The 19085-nt window shown below is 36.0% G+C and overlaps 1 protein-coding gene across 1 annotated transcript; it reads left to right on the top strand.

The window, feature by feature from the left end:
* The first annotated feature begins 5243 nt into the window (after window positions 1-5243).
* Window positions 5244-13416, top strand: LOC107778924 (protein COP1 SUPPRESSOR 2). Its single transcript, XM_016599251.2, has 6 exons — window positions 5244-5465; window positions 5540-5785; window positions 9235-9358; window positions 11158-11231; window positions 11541-11698; window positions 13036-13416. The coding sequence occupies exons 1-6, from the start codon at window positions 5365-5367 to the stop codon at window positions 13197-13199; spliced, it is 867 nt and encodes a 288-aa protein (XP_016454737.1). The 5' UTR covers window positions 5244-5364; the 3' UTR covers window positions 13200-13416.
* The last annotated feature ends 5669 nt before the right edge of the window (window positions 13417-19085 follow it).

Raw genomic sequence — 19085 nt, 5'->3', positions numbered from 1 at the left:
CCGGTGGGGGTGACGTAGCAGTTGTTGGTGACGAAGGTATGGTCGGCGTGGAAGGAGATGAAGCTGATGGTGTTGTGGGTTGAGAAGCAGATGCGGCAAAGGCAGTGCTGGTTGTTGGTTGCTCACCAACCGAAGACGGAAGAGGCCTGATACTCAGTCTCATGGTACCGGGAGCAGCAACTGGGACTGGAAAGGGAGAATTGGCATTCTCCACCAAGTCAAAATCTTCCTAGAGCACTTGGGCATTGTCCCTGGTTAGGGTTATAAGCTCTTCAGATTGAGCATTATGTTGAGCTGATGAAGGTCGTTGTCTCCTTTGTAGGGAAGTCCCTTTATCACTGGCTTCTCCGTCATCATCAATCACCACAGTGACTGCGGCTGGCTCGGGCGCGGCTTTCTTCACCTTTTTATTCTTGTCCTTGGCCGAGGAAGATGCCGTATTTTTGGTTGCTTGTTCTCCGGCTGGGGACTCCAAGAGGAAGCACTTGCACCGAAAGCCGATACGATGTCGCCAGTTCGGGTGAAAGCCTCCTTCAGCAACCTCGCAGTCTCCGCGGGATCAGCCAAAGTATCCTCCTCAGGGATGGTAATAGAGCCCTGCGGGAGACCTGAATTCAACGAAAAAAGAGATTAACCAATTTTCTTATGTACAAAAATGAGATGAGGACAAAATCAGTTTCACAAGTCAACTTACCGTGATTTTTGGCCTTCCACCCGTATTTTGGGGCCAGTTCTTTCCACCGACGGGTCTCAGGCGTGGTAATGTCTAGAATCTTTTGAACCTACTGGTCCAAGCCTTCAACCCTTGGTGGTGTCCACCGAGTTGCTGAAATAATGAAAAGAGAAGGATCAGTAATGACATGAAACAGCCATTTTTCAGAAAAAAAAAACATACTTTGAACTTACGTGTATGAGTCCAAGACTCAGGGAAAGATTGAGTTGTGGCTGGGATGATATCCCTGGTGGCAACAATGACAAACCTCTTCATCTATCCACGGTCGTTTTCGTCATCCATGCTGGTGAGCAAATCATGATGGCCACGTTTGCTAAAATTTATTACTCCCCCACGGAAAATCTTGGGGGAGTGGGAGTAGAGATTTATCATGCGAGCCAAGGTGAGCTCCTCCTTCGTCTTCTGGCACAACTGCCATAGACATGCCACCGTTCGCTAAACAGAAAGACCCACATATGCAAGCAAACCTGGTATTTGTGCCACAACTCCAAAATCACGGGGTCAATTCCCCCGCTCAAAGAAAACACACCCAAAGTAAATGGGTACGTATAAACGTACATGAATCCCTTATTAGAAAAGATTACTTGCTCCACCAGTTCGGGAGCAATGATGTTCATATCATGGCAATCACAATCCTTCTTCACGGAAGGAATGCTGGAAGGACGGATGGAAGAAGGGTATATGCCAACAGCCCAAGTGCGAGAACTTGAAGAAGGAAACTTTTCTTCAAAGTCCTTGGCTGTGTTAAGTCTATTGGGAATGATAGTGTTCATCGTAGGGGATCAGCATCAACGGTAAGTTTTTTGTCTTTGTTCTCCTTCGGACCCCCATCGAAGAGAAACCTGAGTTCTTGGAAAAAGAAGTCATGATCAGCAGAAGGTGATAAGAGTTCTTTGAAGAAGAAGATTAAAGAAGAGTAAAAGCATGAAAGAGTTGAATGCAAATAAGTTGAGAGAGTTTGTAGAACTGTGAAGTGTAAAAGAAGAAGAATGATGCGTATAAGTAAAGGAATAGATGATTAAAATCGTGGCTATGATTACCTCGAAAACCGGCAAAAATATTACTAAATCATGGGGTAACACATGTTCGGGGTATTAAATGTGGAAAGACGTGCGTCTAATCAAGCGTTAGAAACTTTTCAGGAGGGTTCCGAAAATTTTCCGCCAAGAAAGAAATCTTCACCAACTTCCCGATGACACGAAGATGTGCCACTGGAAAGCAAGGAGACTATCTGTATAAGGTAAAATCGGTTCACATTAAATACTCGAATGATAGAATGACCCATGGAACCGGAGACATACTGGAGACAAAGTGAGTGGAAACTGAGACCGAGTACAACAGTTTCGATTGGCATCGGGCAGACCCCGGAACATTGTTAACGAGGGCAAATGAATATTTGCCACCAGATGACATTCAATGAAGAATATTCCTCAGTATTAAACACACAATTCGTTACAGAGAATTTTGGCATTCATAGCCTGACGTTATATATTCTTTAATGACCCCCATTATTGTCATTTAAGAGGGGCTTGATCCTAGGAACTTGTTCCCTAGGTATAACTATAAACAGTGACTTCAACAGCCATTGTAAAGGATAAATTTTCTGACAAACTTAGGCTACACATTATTCAGAGCTAAATAATACTTTATTTTCTGTCTTACGATACTCTTATTTGTTGCCTTCAGAAACCATGCTCCCGGAACCAACCTATCTACTTTTTTCTCTCGGTTTCAACGCTAAGTCTTGTATTTTATTTAATTTATTTTTTATTTTGGGATAAAATTGATTCACTTATCTATAAACCAAGCTATAAATTCAACTGTACCGTTTTACGGGTAAACAAATAGAAATTCAAAATCTACTTGAAGAAGATTACATTTTCGTGCTAATAATTATTTTATGAAATAAAAGCAATTCAGTAAAATATAAATAAAAAGCGGAGATAGAAAGAAGGAAGAACTTTTCTTCTTCAATTGTGTGCTCTTACCCATCTGTTACAAAGCCTTTATATAGATATGAAAAGTGAAAATCACTATTGTAAAATAGTGAGAGGAATGGCTACTATACAGTAAATGTAATGGGACTCAGCATGGGAATCCATATCTATCATTTTTCAACAATATGTAATTTGTTAAATTAATTTTTGATTTTTGCAACACTACCCTTTTTTATTAACGCCAATAAGATACAAATTTAGAGCTGACATGCAAGCAGGTGGAACCCATATTATCATCAACTAAATTTTTGGCCAAATACATCGACATCCCCTTAAAGTTGTCCACACCTTTCACTTAGACACTTCATCTTAAGTATGTTCAATTTAAACACTTTAACCAGACTTTTACTGTGTCATTCAGACACAATATGCTGACATTCAAAGCAAGTGACTCTCACATTTTTCAACCGCGTGAAAATGATCTGAAAAACAAATCTTTCATACTTCTTGCCGAAAAATGAATATTTTTGCCGAAAACATTTCCCGGTGGATCTTCCAAAAACCCTTCAGATCTGAAAGCTTTGCGATGAGACCAAATGGGTCGCGGGTGAATTTTGTCGACACAAATTTATTCCAGTGAGGCAATGTCGAGTATGTGCTTAACTTGTTTGGTGCACTGCATAAATAAACTAACACCCAGAAATTTATTCCTATTCCAGCAAATTAAAAAGCAAATTAAAAAGAAAACTTTTGAATGCTCAAAGGTTGTTTTTGTTTGATTGGTTATTAAAAAGAAGGTATTTTGGTTCCTCTTATGTTGTGATGGGCGGGGTTTCGCGTGATGATTCGACCCCGACAGACGGTGATCGGCGGCAGCGACCATGGCATTGTTGTCTTCTCTTTGCCCCATTTTACACAGATCTGAGACTCAATGATTTTCAATAAAGGATGGTCGCCCCTCTCTGCCATATTCATGATTTCTCCACTATTAAAACCAACAATGCTTTGAGAAAAGAAGAACAATAAAATAAAAATATTGAACCATCTCAGCAGCACTCCTTTATCTCTATAAAAATAGCTATTATGCTCTTTCTTTTTCTACTTTTGCTGTTACAACAACTGATTTTCATCACCAGAAATTTTTTCTCCAGTCATTTTGGTTCCAAAACTCTCAGTAGTTTTAACCTAGAAAGGGAGAATGAAGAAAAAGAAAAAGAAAAAAACTAAATTTTTGGAGAAGAAGAAAGATTGATTTTTCCGGCGAGGAGGAATTGTCGGGGAAGATGACGACGCTCGGGTGGGGTTCTCATTTTTTTTTTATTTTATATAATTTGATTAAGTTAAATTCACATGTCCTTGGCTTATTCGTTATTGTGGTATGTGAATTACACACATCTTTTGTGTCTGGCTGCTTACGAATTTTGTGTCTAAACGACACATTAAAGGCATGGTTAAAGTATTCAAATGGAACATAGTTAGGATAGTGTCGAAGTGAAGAGTGTGAACAACTTTAAGGGTATGTCCATGTATTTGGCCTAAATATTCTAGTTTAACATGTCATGGACTTCTATATCTATCTTTTTTGTAAGATGGAAAACCCGCAGACGCTACAGCCTCTGCCCTTCGGGTGAGCCCTCTGTGGTGAGCACTTTATGCGTATTGGGTAAACTTCCCCTGTACAAACCACACAGGATATGTAAACCGCACTAAGCAAGCCATGTGCGACAGGCTCAACCCAGAAGTCATTGAGGGGGAATGATCCCAGCCGTAATCCATATCTCCAAACCAAATGGGCAACCCCAAAGGGTTCAGGGACCCGTTAACTAGGGGTGTTCAAAATCGAATCGAAACCGAAAATCGAACCGTAAAAGTAGCTTAATGGCTTATTGGTAACGGATTATCGGTTTAACGGATGGGGAACATATTGAAATTTTATTATTAAGGGCTTATCGATTTTTGGGGGCGGATTATCCAATTTTCTTATATATATATATATATATATATATATATATATATATATATATTACATATATTATATAATAAAAATCCCTTCCACACTTTCACTTATCCAATACTGGACCGGTATTTACTCTATTAGAATTTAGAAACCCTAATATCTAAAATTCCTAATTTCCCTCGGATCTCATAAGCAACAACAACGAGATCTCATTTCTTTGAAGCTGCAGAAATTGAAGCACTGTTAGGTGTTAGCTACAACAGTTGTATTTTGGATGTCTCCAATTGTTCTAGATTTTATGTCTAAATTTCTATTTTATCTCTAGTTGTATTCTAGACTCATTTTGACAGATGTAATTGCCATGTTAGGAAGTGTTAATTGTTATGTTAGCTGAAGCAATATTGGCTTTTTGCTGGTATTTACTAATTACTAGTAATCGTGTAACACAAAGGACCAAAATATTCCTCTATAATATATATTGAACTAGACTGATAAATGGTCCGATAATAGCTAAATCAATACCAATATATGATATCTTATACATTTAAATAAATAACCGCCTCGATAAGCAGCCCTACATTTAACTAATTCACCCCAAATAAAAGTGAGATCTATAGGGTTTATTATCAAAAGTAAATTTAAAAAATAGAACACCAATCTCTGTACTCACATGGGCAGTTGTGTTCCTCAGCTTAACTAGTTTTTCAGTTGAAGATGCGAATCGAAAGAAAAGCGACATGAAGCGGAGGAATTTCCGAAAGAGAAGTATAGCGGACGACGGGGAAGAAGATTCAGCAACTAAGAATAACGACGTGTCCGACGACGAGCAAGAAAGGAGGTGAGTTCACTCTTCATTAGGTTTTCACTTCAGTATAGTTTAGGGTTTTTCAATTTGGTGTTGCGCCCAAGCAGGTTGGCTTTAGAGGAGGTGAAATTTCTTCAAAAACAAAGAGAGAGGAAGCTAGGAATCCCAGCTGTATCCTCCTCAACAGCACAAGTTGCAGCAGGCGGCAGTGGCGGCGGCGCTAGTAATAACAGTGCAGGTGGTTTGGTTAGGAAGGTGAACGATAAGGGTGAAGGGGATGTGGAGAAAGATGAGTTGGTGCTGCAAGATACTTTTGCTCAGGAAACTGCCGTGTTGGAAGAAGACCCCAACATGTAATTCTCATCCCTCTCTAAAGATTATGTATCATTGAAATGTCTGCTGAATCTTTCAACCTTCGCCTGTAATCAATTACCCTAATGTTGTTGAATGCCTGTGGTCAGTGGCTGATGTTGCTGCTAAGAATTTTTAGAAGAATTAAGCTAAATAGCTGCCGTTTAAACTAAAAATAACTGGCGGATGTTTTTTTTTATATATGTATCCATGTATAATATGTGTATAATCTTGTATAATCAGTATGTGTATAATTAGTATATGATCTATGTATACCGGCTAAGAAAAGTATACGGTGAATCTGCCCAGCTATTTGTGTAAATATCCCGAATTTTAAAAGTATAGCGAGTTCAGGCTAAGAATTTTAAAGGTTAAACCAATTAAGTTAAAATCTTAGATCCACCTCTGCCTATAGTAATGCATTAGATTGATTGTTTCCTCTTTGTAGTTTTTTTATTTCTTCCAAACAACTGTTGCCTTCATCTTAATACGACTTAATAGCAGTAACTCTGTTGCCTTCATCTTAATACAACTTAATAGCAGTAACTATCTCTGTAAGCAGTATATGGTAGTGCGGTGAACTATTCTTGCTTATCAATTGGAATCTGTCATCTCCTTTGCATATGGAGCCTACAATGATACTATTAGGCTAGAGATGCCAGGAAATATTTTAATATTTTTGCTATTCAAATTCCTTACTTGCCATGGTTACTACCAGGTGAGTTCAACATTATTAGAGGTGTAATTGAAGGTAAAGTAGGTACCACTTTTGAGTTTTTATCATTAGTAAATACGTGCTTTGGTGATCGATGCAGTGACGTTGATAAACACCCTGCAAAGGCCGTATCTTTGCTCGGAACAGTGGAAGAATCTTGACTCCCTAGTTTACCTGTGTTTCAGACCACTGCCCTTTGCTTACCCCCTTTATTTACTCCCTTTGTTTTTGCTAGTGGACAAAACCTTTTTAGAATATCACATTTTGGGAGAGATATCCTAGCTTCTTCACTACACTCATTAATGCTTGGAGCGTGTGGTCACTGGTAATCCACTCAGCAATTGTGGCAAAAGCAGCAATAGCAGAAAGCAGATCTCAAAAGTTCTAATAAGATACATATTGGTCATGTGCCTACCAAGTCCTACAACTTAAGCAGCAATTATATGTAATTCAGAACTAAGTCCTCTCATTCATAACAACTTTTCTTTTAACACAACAGCAAAAGGAGGTTAAATGCATGGAATGCTGATACAACATACTTAGCGTGCGGTTCAGTTCATGCACCAAGGCGATAAGGAGTTTGTCTCAACCCATGGGCTTTGTCTTGAAGATGGAAACACTAACAATTATTATGTCACTTAATTTTGCAGTTGCTTTATCATATAATTGTTGTCGTGTTCAGAATTCACCTGCGCCTTTTTTCATTCGTGCCTACGCTTTATTCGCGCTTTGCGCTTTATGCCTCGAAGACATCAGTGATATTTTTTCTTGGCTACTTGCTATGATAACACTGCTCAGCATAGAGCTGAAAACAACCTTATTAGCTGCCATTCTCTTGAAGTTAGGAAAGTTTTACAAGGAGTCGAAATTGGACATTTTCTCTTATTTTAGTGGTGATATTCATCAATTTTTTGATATAGTAATTATTTTATTGATTGAAAAAGGGAATTATCTGCATGTAACATGTATACAAAAGGTACAGAGGCATATAACATGTATACAAAAGGTACGGAGTCTGCTTATAAAAAAAACAATAGGTAGAGTGTCTTGTACAAAAACATGGTTTTACTTAAAAAGCTCCAGGTTCTCCAAAAATGGAGAAAATAACGTTATCAATTGCCTTTCTTAGTCACACAAACTACTAGTTGATGCCTTGGTTTACTTGTCTGAAGAATACATAATCATAATGTATCTTGTAAGGCAAGACAAAGCTTACAATCATCCTATTGGTAGCGGACAAATTAGGTGTTTTTGGGCCGTTATGGTGCTTAGTTTTTTTATGAAGTGGTGTATCAATAACAAAAGCATCCAGAAGATGCATGAATTACAAAAAAAGGAGATATCAGCTCCAGGGGAAGACAAAAACCTATCACTGTATTATGGAGCTGATAAAATCCAAAAGGTGATCAGGGTTATACACAGGGGTATGATTAACCAACAGGTGTCTGGCAGTTGAAATGCCATGAAAGCATCAATGATTCCTTTCTGTCCATATGCACCATAACTCATTTTCTAGCTGAAATATGGGAAAGCACTTGGGTTTAGTGGGGTTGAAGTTCTGGAATTTGGTTTTCATATGCTGGATAAAACACTTAAAATTTTGTGAAAAGAAGGAACATATTCAACAAATTACGGTACAAATTTCAGACCATGTCGGACTTTAATGTGAACATAACCTGTTCACTATAAGTTCTTTGTGGGGTTGGGGAGGCTGGAGACTTGCTTATGAGTTTTTAATGGTGGGACTTGGTTATGAAATAGACTTGGAATGGCGGAATGATATTTTAGAATAGCAGACACATTTGGAAAAAGGAAGCTGTAGGAATACTACCTAGAATAACGTTCAAATAACTATATGGTGTTGGGGTGTATAGACCCGGTTTGAGCAGAGAATTGGATGTTAAAGAAAATGGCGGAATCATATTTTAGAATGGCAGACACATTTGAAAAAAGGAAGCTGTAGGAGTACTACCTAGAATTACGTTCAAATAACTATATGGTGTCGGGATCGACGGGGTGTATAGACCCGGTTTGAGCAGAGAATTAGATGTTAAACCATCACTCCTCTCGCTTGCATTGAAGCTACAGATACGCCTAATAAGCTTCTAGCTTCCCTATTGTTAGGAGGATTTTCAATAAACAATTAAGAAATCTATTACTCGACTTCTAAAACCAGTCAGAATCGAAGCAAGGAAGACAAAAAATATTAATGCATTAGGATCTCATGTACTGGATTGGTAGAAGCTTACTGTAAATTAGTTATGCATTTGGGTTTGCTACCAATCTAAATCAGAACAAAGTAGATATGTTCCAAGTGTGGCCTATGGAATGGAGAAGGTTTCCCATTCTTGCTGTTGTGTTCAGCAATCATTTGGAAGTTGTTATATCAACAGGAAGTGGTGATTGCTCAGCTGCTTGGAGATGGCATGCCAAAGAGAAAGTTGCACCAAAACATTACTAAGTGACCAGCGTTCTAGATCCACCGCCCTTGATTATATCAATCTTTATGTTTTCTGTTTCTTTTACGTAATGTGCATCACATGTGTATGCGGAGATCTATCAAAAATAAAATAGGTTCAAGAAGAGTATTTGAATGTTGTACTTCTACTAGAGATTATTCATCTAAACTAGGTTTTTAGAGGAATCTATTTTATTGGTCCTGAAAATTTGATCATCTACATGTTTTAGCAATATATGTTTACTGCTTTCTTCCTTTTTTGCATTAAAATTTGGCAGGGTGAGATACATTGAGCAAGAGTTGGCCAAAAAAAGAGGCAAGAACGTTGATGCAGCCGATCAAGTTGAAAATGAAGTGAAACGTGCTGAGGATGAACTTTACAAAATTCCGGAGCATCTTAAAGTGAGTATAGTAGATTTTTAATAATTCTTGGCCCCATCAAAATTGCAAAGGAAATAGAAAAAGAAAAAAAAAGATTTTCTCTTGCCTTTTTGTTGGCCTAATATATTATCTTACTGGTAAAGTTGCTGTCATGTGACCAGGAGGTCACGGGTTCAAGCCGTGAAAACAACCTCTTGCAGAAATACAGGGTAAAGTAGCGTACAATAGACCCTTGTGGTCCGGCCCTTCCCCAGACCCGCGCATAGCAGGAGCTTAGTGCACCGGGCTGCCCTTTTTTACTGCCTAAGATAACTATATTTGCTTTTATCTATACAATTACAATAGAACCTATATTTGCTTCACTTTTAATTTTTTTTAGGTTCATTTTATCTCTATTTATGTTCATGTGTTCATCTGGATCCGAATATTTAATATTGCAGTTTTAATATACTCCATTTATGCCTCGTGTTTTTTCCGTTACAAATTTACAATAATGTTACCATCTGGATTTAATAATCTGGCTTTTGCTGTAGTCACATAGTTGGCACACACAAATGGCTGATATTTGGCAGACCATTACCCAATTTTTTTATTTTTGATAATAGTAATGGTTTTATTGGTTACAAAGAGCAGAACCCTCATTGCCAGAGTATCACACCTTCTGTTTGCTGTCGATGCTCATGTTTTTTATGTAGAGGCAGTAGATCTAAAATATGTAATTATGTGGTTCCAACTCTTCCAGGTTGTCTAGTGACTAAGGATCAATTTTAAAGAAGGGAAAAATACATAAATTGCACCCTGAACTTGTCCCGAAAAGTTACATGCACACTCTAACTTTGTGAGCTTCCCTTTTACCCCTCAATTCTTGTTCAGAGTATAACTAATACCCCCTAAGAGGTGATGTGTAAAAGAAAGTGTTTCCACCCTCCTATACGTGCGTGACAAGCAAAAAAAAAAGAAAGTTAAAAACCAGTTAAATTGTACAAATGGCATTTTCCAATAGGAGATTATTCAATTAATTACACTTAATTTGTTTTGGGCCCTCCTTTTCTTTTACTTTAAATTTCTTATTTTTTCATATTCTTTTTTCTCTCTCTTTCTTTCTTTTCTCCGGACATGGAAACCTCCACCAGCATGTATTGAGATATCCAAATAGCAAGAAGTTCTTTTTGCTGTTTTTTCATCTCTTGGATACAGAAGAGCTACATAGAGGGCTGCTATGAAGCGGAAAAAACCTTAATTTTTTAGAATATAAATAAAAAGTGAAAGCAGTTACTGTTGATAACAACTATGTGAAGATTTATGGAAATCCAGGAGCGAAGGGGCAGAAGACATGAGTTACTGTGATGTAGCAATTTACTGCTAGTTAGCATAGTTCAGTCTGAATATAGCGCCTCCTCTAGCAGTCCTTTTGGATTTGGGGTTCAGAATTATTGTTAATTAGAGTTAATTCTCATCCTCTCCCCAGACCCCACTTCTGGGATCCCACTGGGTTGTTGTTGTTTTGTTGTAGAGTTAATTTTCGTCGTTAGCTTTCCAGTTGTTTTAGCACATCACATTTTGGTATTTTATTTCCTTTTAAGGAATTTTATATCAAGAGTGTTAGATTGTTTAGAATTAGGCTAAATCTCATGTTTATCCCGGCAGTTCCTGTTTGTCTGTGCCACTTTTCAATCAATCAACAATCAATGAAATTTGCTGCAGCCCCAAATTAGTTGGGGTCAGCTTTGTGAATCCTCTATAGCTTTTTCGTTCTATCCGGCGCTCTTCTTTTTATTATTTTATTCTGTATTCATCAACTGGCCTTTTCTCCCTCTCAGGTGAAAAGGAGGAATTCAGAGGAGAGCTCCACCCAGTGGACTACTGGAATAGCTGAAATACAGCTCCCTATAGAGTATGCACGTTTATTCTTATGGTGAAAAACATGGGGTTTATTTATACAGTTTTTGGTTACTGATCAAATGTCTATTAACCTTTATTTAGATAAAGGCTTGCCAGGAGAAAAGTTTTCCCAAGATGAAAAACCTCTCATATTTCACTCTATTCATTTTGAAATGAGAGGTTTTTTCAAGATGAAAAACCTCTCATATATCACACTATTCATTTTGAAACATTTGAGCATGGAACGGACCAGCCAAATACGGAAGTTGAGCTCTGTAGCTAATTTTTTGATGTTTCTTTTTCACAATTTTACTGTTCTAAGGTACAAATTGAAGAATATCGAGGAGACAGAGGCTGCTAAAAAGCTCCTACAGGAGAAGAGGCTCGTGGGAAGAGCCAGAACTGAATCTAGCATCCCCTCAAGTTACTCTGCAGACTATTTCCAACGTGGCAAGGATTATGCTGAAAAACTCCGGAGAGGTAGGTTGCAATTGCTTCTCTCGACTAGCTTACTGAGTTGTCTGATGATAAAAGTTCCTTTGTATGAAACTTCAAACCTAGATTGGACAACCTTTGAATAATTTAGGAGAATAATTGTATTCACAGTTATCTTCACTTCCTAGTTCCATGCCTTTTTTTTTCCTTAACAGTTGTGCAAATCGTCAGCACAAAGGCTGTGCTCTTAGCCAATTTAGAGATTCCTTAAGAGTGCAAAAACATGTCCTTGTTCTTCTTTACATCTTCATGATGTCTAGTATGGATTCAAGATTCATCATTATTTACATTATTTTCTTTGCACCAAAAGTGAAAAAGCAGTGTACAATTCATCTTTATCCTCTGAATGGAACTGCATCTATCTTCAAAGCACATATCATTCATTTCTTCCAGACTATCCATCAAATGCAAGCTGGGATCAAATTCCACTAATTCCTGTCTTACATTGTCTCCCAGAATATGCCAGCACCTCAAAAGCTCAACTGTGAACTTTGGCATAGTCTACCTGAGTCCAACCTTGCCGAGAAATAGTAGCCGCAGCTGTGTAGAGACTCCAAAATACAAAAATACAAAAAAAAAAAAATAAATAAAAAAAGAAGAAGAAGAAGATGGCTATTATTCTCTGACTCTGCATGGCATAAGTAGCGCCTGGAACTCATCTGAACTCCTCTATTCTTTATGTTTTTCTGGGTTAAGCAAGCACACCTAGCCATCAACAACACAAAACAAACTATTTTGAAAGGAGCCTTGATTCCAGGTCTGTTTCCAAGGTCAGTTGTTGCCCACCTGACTGTTTCCTGATAGTAAGGAATAAGCTGACTTCATTGTAAAAACCTTACTGTTGTTCCATGTCCTAGTTCCATGACTTCCAGTCTATGAGAACCACTGCATGCCGTAACATATGTTGGCGCCTGTTACAGGATACCACAAATACCATCAATGTTATCTAATTCAAGACCGACCGTCACCCTATGATACCCATTTCTGTTGAATTTTACCTTCATGCTACTGGGGTTGATGACATATTTGACCTCAATGCCGTTGTTAGAGCCTACAAATCTCATGCTTCTGGGGAGAAGAGGACATCTAATATTTTCTGTCATCTTCCCCACTATTTATGTCAGCTTTTCAAATCTTGATACCCATCGACCAATAAATCATTTGAAGAGTATCTGGTCTTCGCACTATAAGCTCGTATATTGGGTTTAATTTCTTCCTTTGGGACAGGTTAGCCTTGGAATTGCTTGCAACTTTATAAATGTTTGTTTTTTGTTCCTCATTGTTTCCTTTATCACTAATGATGCAAAATGTGTCTTTAACAGAACATCCTGATTTGTACAAGGATAAGACTAAAGATACTGGAAATCCAGAATCCAAACCCCTTGATTCAAGTTCAGATGTAGGCGTCAAAAGGCAAGCTGCAACAGATCAATTCATGCTCGAACGCTTTCGGAAAAGGGACCGTCATCGGGTTATGCGTAGATAGTGTATTAACATGGTTCTCCCACATGACGGAGTCGTTCCTCGGTGAAAAGTATAGCTGTCCAGCTTCCTTTGCTGTCTGTGAAGGCATAAGCTTTGTTTGACATGGAAGTAGCTCTTATTCCATCTTTACCAACCTCATTTTAATTTTTTTTTTATGCAGATTGATTTCCCTACAACTAGAATATGACTTCTCTTAAAGACAAAAATATGCTTTGCAATTGGCAGTGGCAGTTTACTGTTGTTTTTCATTTTGTATAAATAGTTTTAATACAAAATAAAAAATGATTATTAAGAGATGACAAAATTGATTTAGCGGGCGTTTGGACATAAGAATTGTAAAATTTCAAAACAGAGTGAATTTTTTTTCTAAGTGAAAATAATATTTGAAAATTAGAGTTGTGTTTGGACATGAATAAAATTTTGGGTTGTTTTTGAATTTTTGTGAATGATATGAGTGAAAATTTTGAAAAACAGTTTTTTGGAATTTTTTAAAATTTTGAAAAATTTCAAAATTATTTTCAAGTGAAAATTGAAAATTTTATTGCCAAACATTGATTTCGAAAAAAAAAAAAAAATTCAAGAAAAAGTAAAAAAATTCTTATGTCCAGATGGGTTCTTAATCCAACGTGATGATCGACTCACAATTGCCATATATAAAAAAGGAAAATTCTAAGAGAAATGTATATTTTTAGCCGCTCCTAAAAATAATAATCACCACCAATAACAAATTTAATGTATTCTCATAAATGAGTCTGGGAAGGGTAGTGTGTAAGCAGACTTTACCCCTACTTTATAGAGACAGAGAGGTGGTTTTCGATAGACACCCTCAGCTCAAGGAACAATGGAGATAAATCAGCAAGTAGCAAGCAATAGTAACAACACTAAAAATAATAACCGATAAAATATATATTTTTTATATGTATATGTATTATATACATATACATATATATATTTTATACACTTTGGCTAGTGAATTCAATTAGTTTTGATTGACATGCAATTTTGTATTTTGCCCATATTCTAATGACCATTGGTCCAGGAAATGTCTAACTGTTTTAGCATGTTATCATAGACTAATACTTCCATTGGAGAATTCTTGACCACTTTTTATATTATTTTTTTTACTGTTTTTCTTAAATGGAAAGTTTTATTATGCTCTTTGCAAAATATATAATAATCAAGGAATACATACGATGCATCTCAAGGAATCTTCCATTGCTGATATGCCAGAAAGCATGAAGCATCCTTCTCAAAAAAGAGAGCATGAACCATCAAAGAATTCGATAGGCAAATGAACTGAAAGGTACACATCAGTCGATGTTGAACTCAGTTTGCAAAAATAAACAAACATAAATTGCACATCCTTGCGGGAGCTATCTTTGATCGATGACTTTTCATTTTACGGTAAGAGGCGGATGTAGTTTTTCGGGCTACGGGTTCATTTGAATCTATAAGCTCAATTGATCGATAACTTATCATTTTACAGTTAGGGGTGCATATAGCCTTTCGACTACGCATTCATCTAAACCTATAACTTTCGACACATAGTATGAATATGTATGTAAAATCCTACTAAAATTTCAATAAATATTAGATTTGAACCCATGACTTTAACGGTATAATTAATTCAATGCAAAGCTGAACCCATTAAATTTCAATCATGAATCCGCCTCTATTTATAGTTTGCTTAATGAACAAGCAATAAGTGCTCTTAGATTTTATATAAATAAGTTTGAAAGGCGATTAGATACAAAGGCGAAAATATTAAAGTGTGATGGAATTGGTGAAAATATCCAATGTGGTGATCACGACCCACGAGTACTAGTAGTCTTATATAAAAAGAAAAATTCTAAAAGAAATGTATATTTTTAGCTGCTCCTAAAAATAATAGGAAATTTTACCTCATATAGCAAATGTTGATACCTTATTTATTATAAATAAATACCCTTTTAAAAAATTATCTTAGCTACCTTTTAATTTTTATAGCAAAATATCTATTTATGGTCACTTCCTACCTTTAAGCCATTAAATACGTTGTGTATTATTTTTCTCTCTCCATCTCTCTTCCCTCTCTCCTCCTTTCTCTTTCCTCTTTCTTCTCTTTTTCCCTCGGTTTTTCCTCCCTTGCTTTTAGAAACCCTAGCAGGGGTTGTGTTCCGCCAACGACAGATCCGGCCAGCGACCACTTCCCCCCCTTCCTTGTTGTGTCACCCCTAACCCCCTCCGGCCTGCGATTTCTTTCACACAGTTGTGTTACACATTCTAAATTATTCTTAAATTTTGCATTGATTGTTCATGTTTGCCTTTGTGAGATCTGAAGAAATTCTGTCTCTAGTTTCCGTTTGATCCTTTAAATTGGTGCTTCTTCAACAACTGTCTTCATTTAACCGGCGGCGACGCCCCACATGGTGGCGACCTAGATATTGGTGGTTTGGGGACGAAGTTTGGGGCTGAGGAACTTGAAGAGTCTGTTACCTTTTTTTTCATTGTATTTCAATGTATCTCGTTGTATTTCATTGTATTCACTGTCTTTTTTTCATTGTATTTCAATGTATCTCGATGTATTTCATGTATTTCATTGTATTCACTGTCTCGATGTATTCCATGAATGTATTCATATATTTTTTTAATTAATATAATTTATGTATTCATATGTATATATGTATTCAAATGTATCTGCAGTATGTATTCATATATTTTTGCACTATAGATGACCTGCTATACTTCATGTATTCAATGTATTTTTATGTATTTAACTGTATTCAATGTAATTATATAATTTTAATATATAAATCTATTTGTAAAGATACCACTAAAAAATATTTTAGTAAAGATATCACTAAAAAAAGAAAGGATGGATTGAATCTCTGAAGATTTGCCCTGTTTTTGGGATGTTTTTCGGTTGATGAGAATCTTTTCTATAACTGGAAATACAATTTTTGTGTGTTATAATTGAGTTTGTTGAGTTATATTAGGAGTCTATCGCGTTAATTGATTCACTTACCGTTTTTAAACAACTGAAGATCTTTTTTTTCTCAACTTTCATTATTGTACTCACGAATACAGCTCGCGAATACAGTCGAATACATTCTCTGCTTAGCTGGACTCCCCTATTTTCCGTCGAGTTTTGCTACTGTATTCATGAATACAATAGCAAAAATATATTGAATACAGTTTATAACAACTGAAAACATAGCTATAGGAAGTAATTTAGTAAATGGTAGCTATAGCAAGCTAATAATCACTAAAACATAGTGGTTTCTGAAAATTTCTCAAAATAATAATCACCACCAATAACAAATCCAGTGTATTCCCATAAATAGGTCTGGGGAGGGTAGTGTGTACGCAGACCTCAACCCTACTTTATAGAAATAGAGAGTCTATTTTTGATAGACCCTCAGCTCAAGGAACCGTGGAGATAAAGCAACAAGTAGCAAGCAATAGTAACAATACTAAAAATAATAACCGATAATATATATATTTTTTGTATGTATATGTATTACACTTTGGCTAGTGAATGCAATTAGTTTGATAGACATGCCAATTTTGTGTTTTGTCCAAATTCTAATGATCATTGGTCCAGGAAATGTCTAACTGTTTTAGCATGTTATCATAGACTAATACTTCCATTGGAGAATTCTTGACCACTTTTTATATTATTTTTTTTTACTGTTTTTCTTAAATGGAAAGTTTTATTATGCTCTTTGCAAAATATATAATAATCAAGGAATACATACGATGCATCTCAAGGAATCTTCCATTGCTGATATGCAAGAAAGCATGAAGCATCCTTCTCAAAAAGAGAGCATGAACCATCAAAGAATTCGATAGGCAAATGAACTGAAAGGTACACATCAGTCGATGTTGAACTCAGTTTGCAAAAATAAACAAACATAAATTGCACATCCTTGCGGGAGCTATCTTTGATCGATGAATTTTCATTTTACGGTAAGAGGCGGATGTAGTTTTTCAGGTTACGGGTTCATCTGAATCTATAAGCTCAATTGATCGATGACTTATCATTTTACAATTAGGGTTGCATATAGCCTTTTGACTACGCGTTCATCTAACCCTATAACTTTCGACACATAGTATAAATATGTATGTAAAATTCTACTAAAATCTCAATAAATATTAGATTTGAACCCATAACTTTAGTGGCGAAGCCACATGGTCATAAGGGTGGTCAACCCTTCGTCGAAAAATTACACTGTGTATATAGGTAAAATATTACGTTTTAGAGGTATATAACACGTATTGAACACTCTTTGTAAGAAATTTTTTTCAATTCTTTTAAATTTGAACACTCTTGAGGAAATTTCTAGCTTCGCTACTGTTTAACGGTATAATTAATTCAATGCAAAGCTGAACCCATTAAATTTCAATCATGAATCTGCCTCTATTTACGGTAGTTTGCTTAATGAACAAACAATAAGGCTCTTAGATTTTATATCAATAAGTTTGAAAGGCGATTAAATACAAAGGTGAAAATATTAAAGTGTGATGGAATTAGTGAATATTGTGGAAACTAAAAAGGATAATGTATCAATCTGCAAATTTCATTAAAAATCATGCACAAAATACCAGACACACCTCATAAAAATGGGGTGGCATAATGCTTAACTGGATATTACTCGATATAGTTAAGAATTTAATGTAGTTGTTATCTGTTAAATCATTACTATCGATTTATGCATTCAATCTATTTTAAATTTGCTAAATAGAGTTCCTCGAAAGGCTTTTGCAGACACTCCTTTTGAGTTATGAATTAAAAGGAAACATAGTTATGACATCTGCGTGTTAGAAGTTACTGATCAAACGCGTAATTCCAAAAACAACAGAAAAAAGAACTTTGATTCTCAAGTAATTAATAATTATTTTATAGGTAAGCAAAGAAAACCAAAGGGCATAAAATATAGATCTTACTTTCCTAATCAGGGCTATTTAAAAAAAAAAAAAAAAGAAATCGCTAAGGCTAGATAAATTGAGAGTATGGATAATATTGTAATAAAAACAAATTCAAATACTTTATTGCAAGTCTAAATTTAATAGGAGCACAAAATTATGCTCATTTAAAACGGAGTAGGCTCTTCCCTTCATTTTTTGGCTAATTAGAAGAAGCATCAAGTGATTGGACAGTTGTCGCGAATCTTATAGTGAGGAGTTAAGATGAGTATTTGCAGATTATTATATCTAACGTTGAACCAACTAAACAACTACTTAAAATGATATAAGTAATCATTATAATCAATTGTAGTTTCATTATTAATGAACTGATGCTTGAACCCATTTCTTAATTAGTTTCTCGAACTATATTTTTAATGAAGTTAGAAATAAAGCTTAGGATATATGTCTTCTTAATTTAGAGTAAAATATTTTCCTTTCCTTAGACCACGACAAAAAAAATCATCTGGTAATTCATAAAAAAGATGTAGGGCATCTCTAAAAAATCTTCTAATATTTTTATATGAATTTAACTTATACCCACGGTTAGTATAAATTATTTTGATTTCTCACCCGATGTCTGGTACCCACATTGGACCCGACTAAATCCGAATTCACGCCGGTAAATCCCACATTGGGGATAAAACGCTCCCTAACAAAGACGACTTCATACCCAAAGATTCGAACCCGAGATATCTAGTTAAGGATGAATGATTGATTCTCACTCCACCACAAGCCTAGTTGGTACTGTTAGCACAAATAAAAGTATAGAAAACCCTTTTGATGTTAAAATAAAATAAAAAAACGCTGGGGACCAAATTGAAATTTGGTAAAAAACCAAGGAACCAAAAATAGAATATTCAGTCACATTGCGCGTAAAACTGAGGTAGAGGATGGGACTCAACTAACCCTTATAAGTTAGGTTGTTGAGACGCTAGTAAAA

This window comes from Nicotiana tabacum, chromosome 19, assembly GCF_000715075.1.
Source record: "Nicotiana tabacum cultivar K326 chromosome 19, ASM71507v2, whole genome shotgun sequence".
Taxonomy (NCBI): domain Eukaryota; kingdom Viridiplantae; phylum Streptophyta; class Magnoliopsida; order Solanales; family Solanaceae; genus Nicotiana; species Nicotiana tabacum.
Note: the sequence above shows the minus strand (reverse complement) of the source record. Positions and strands in the feature narration are given on the sequence as shown.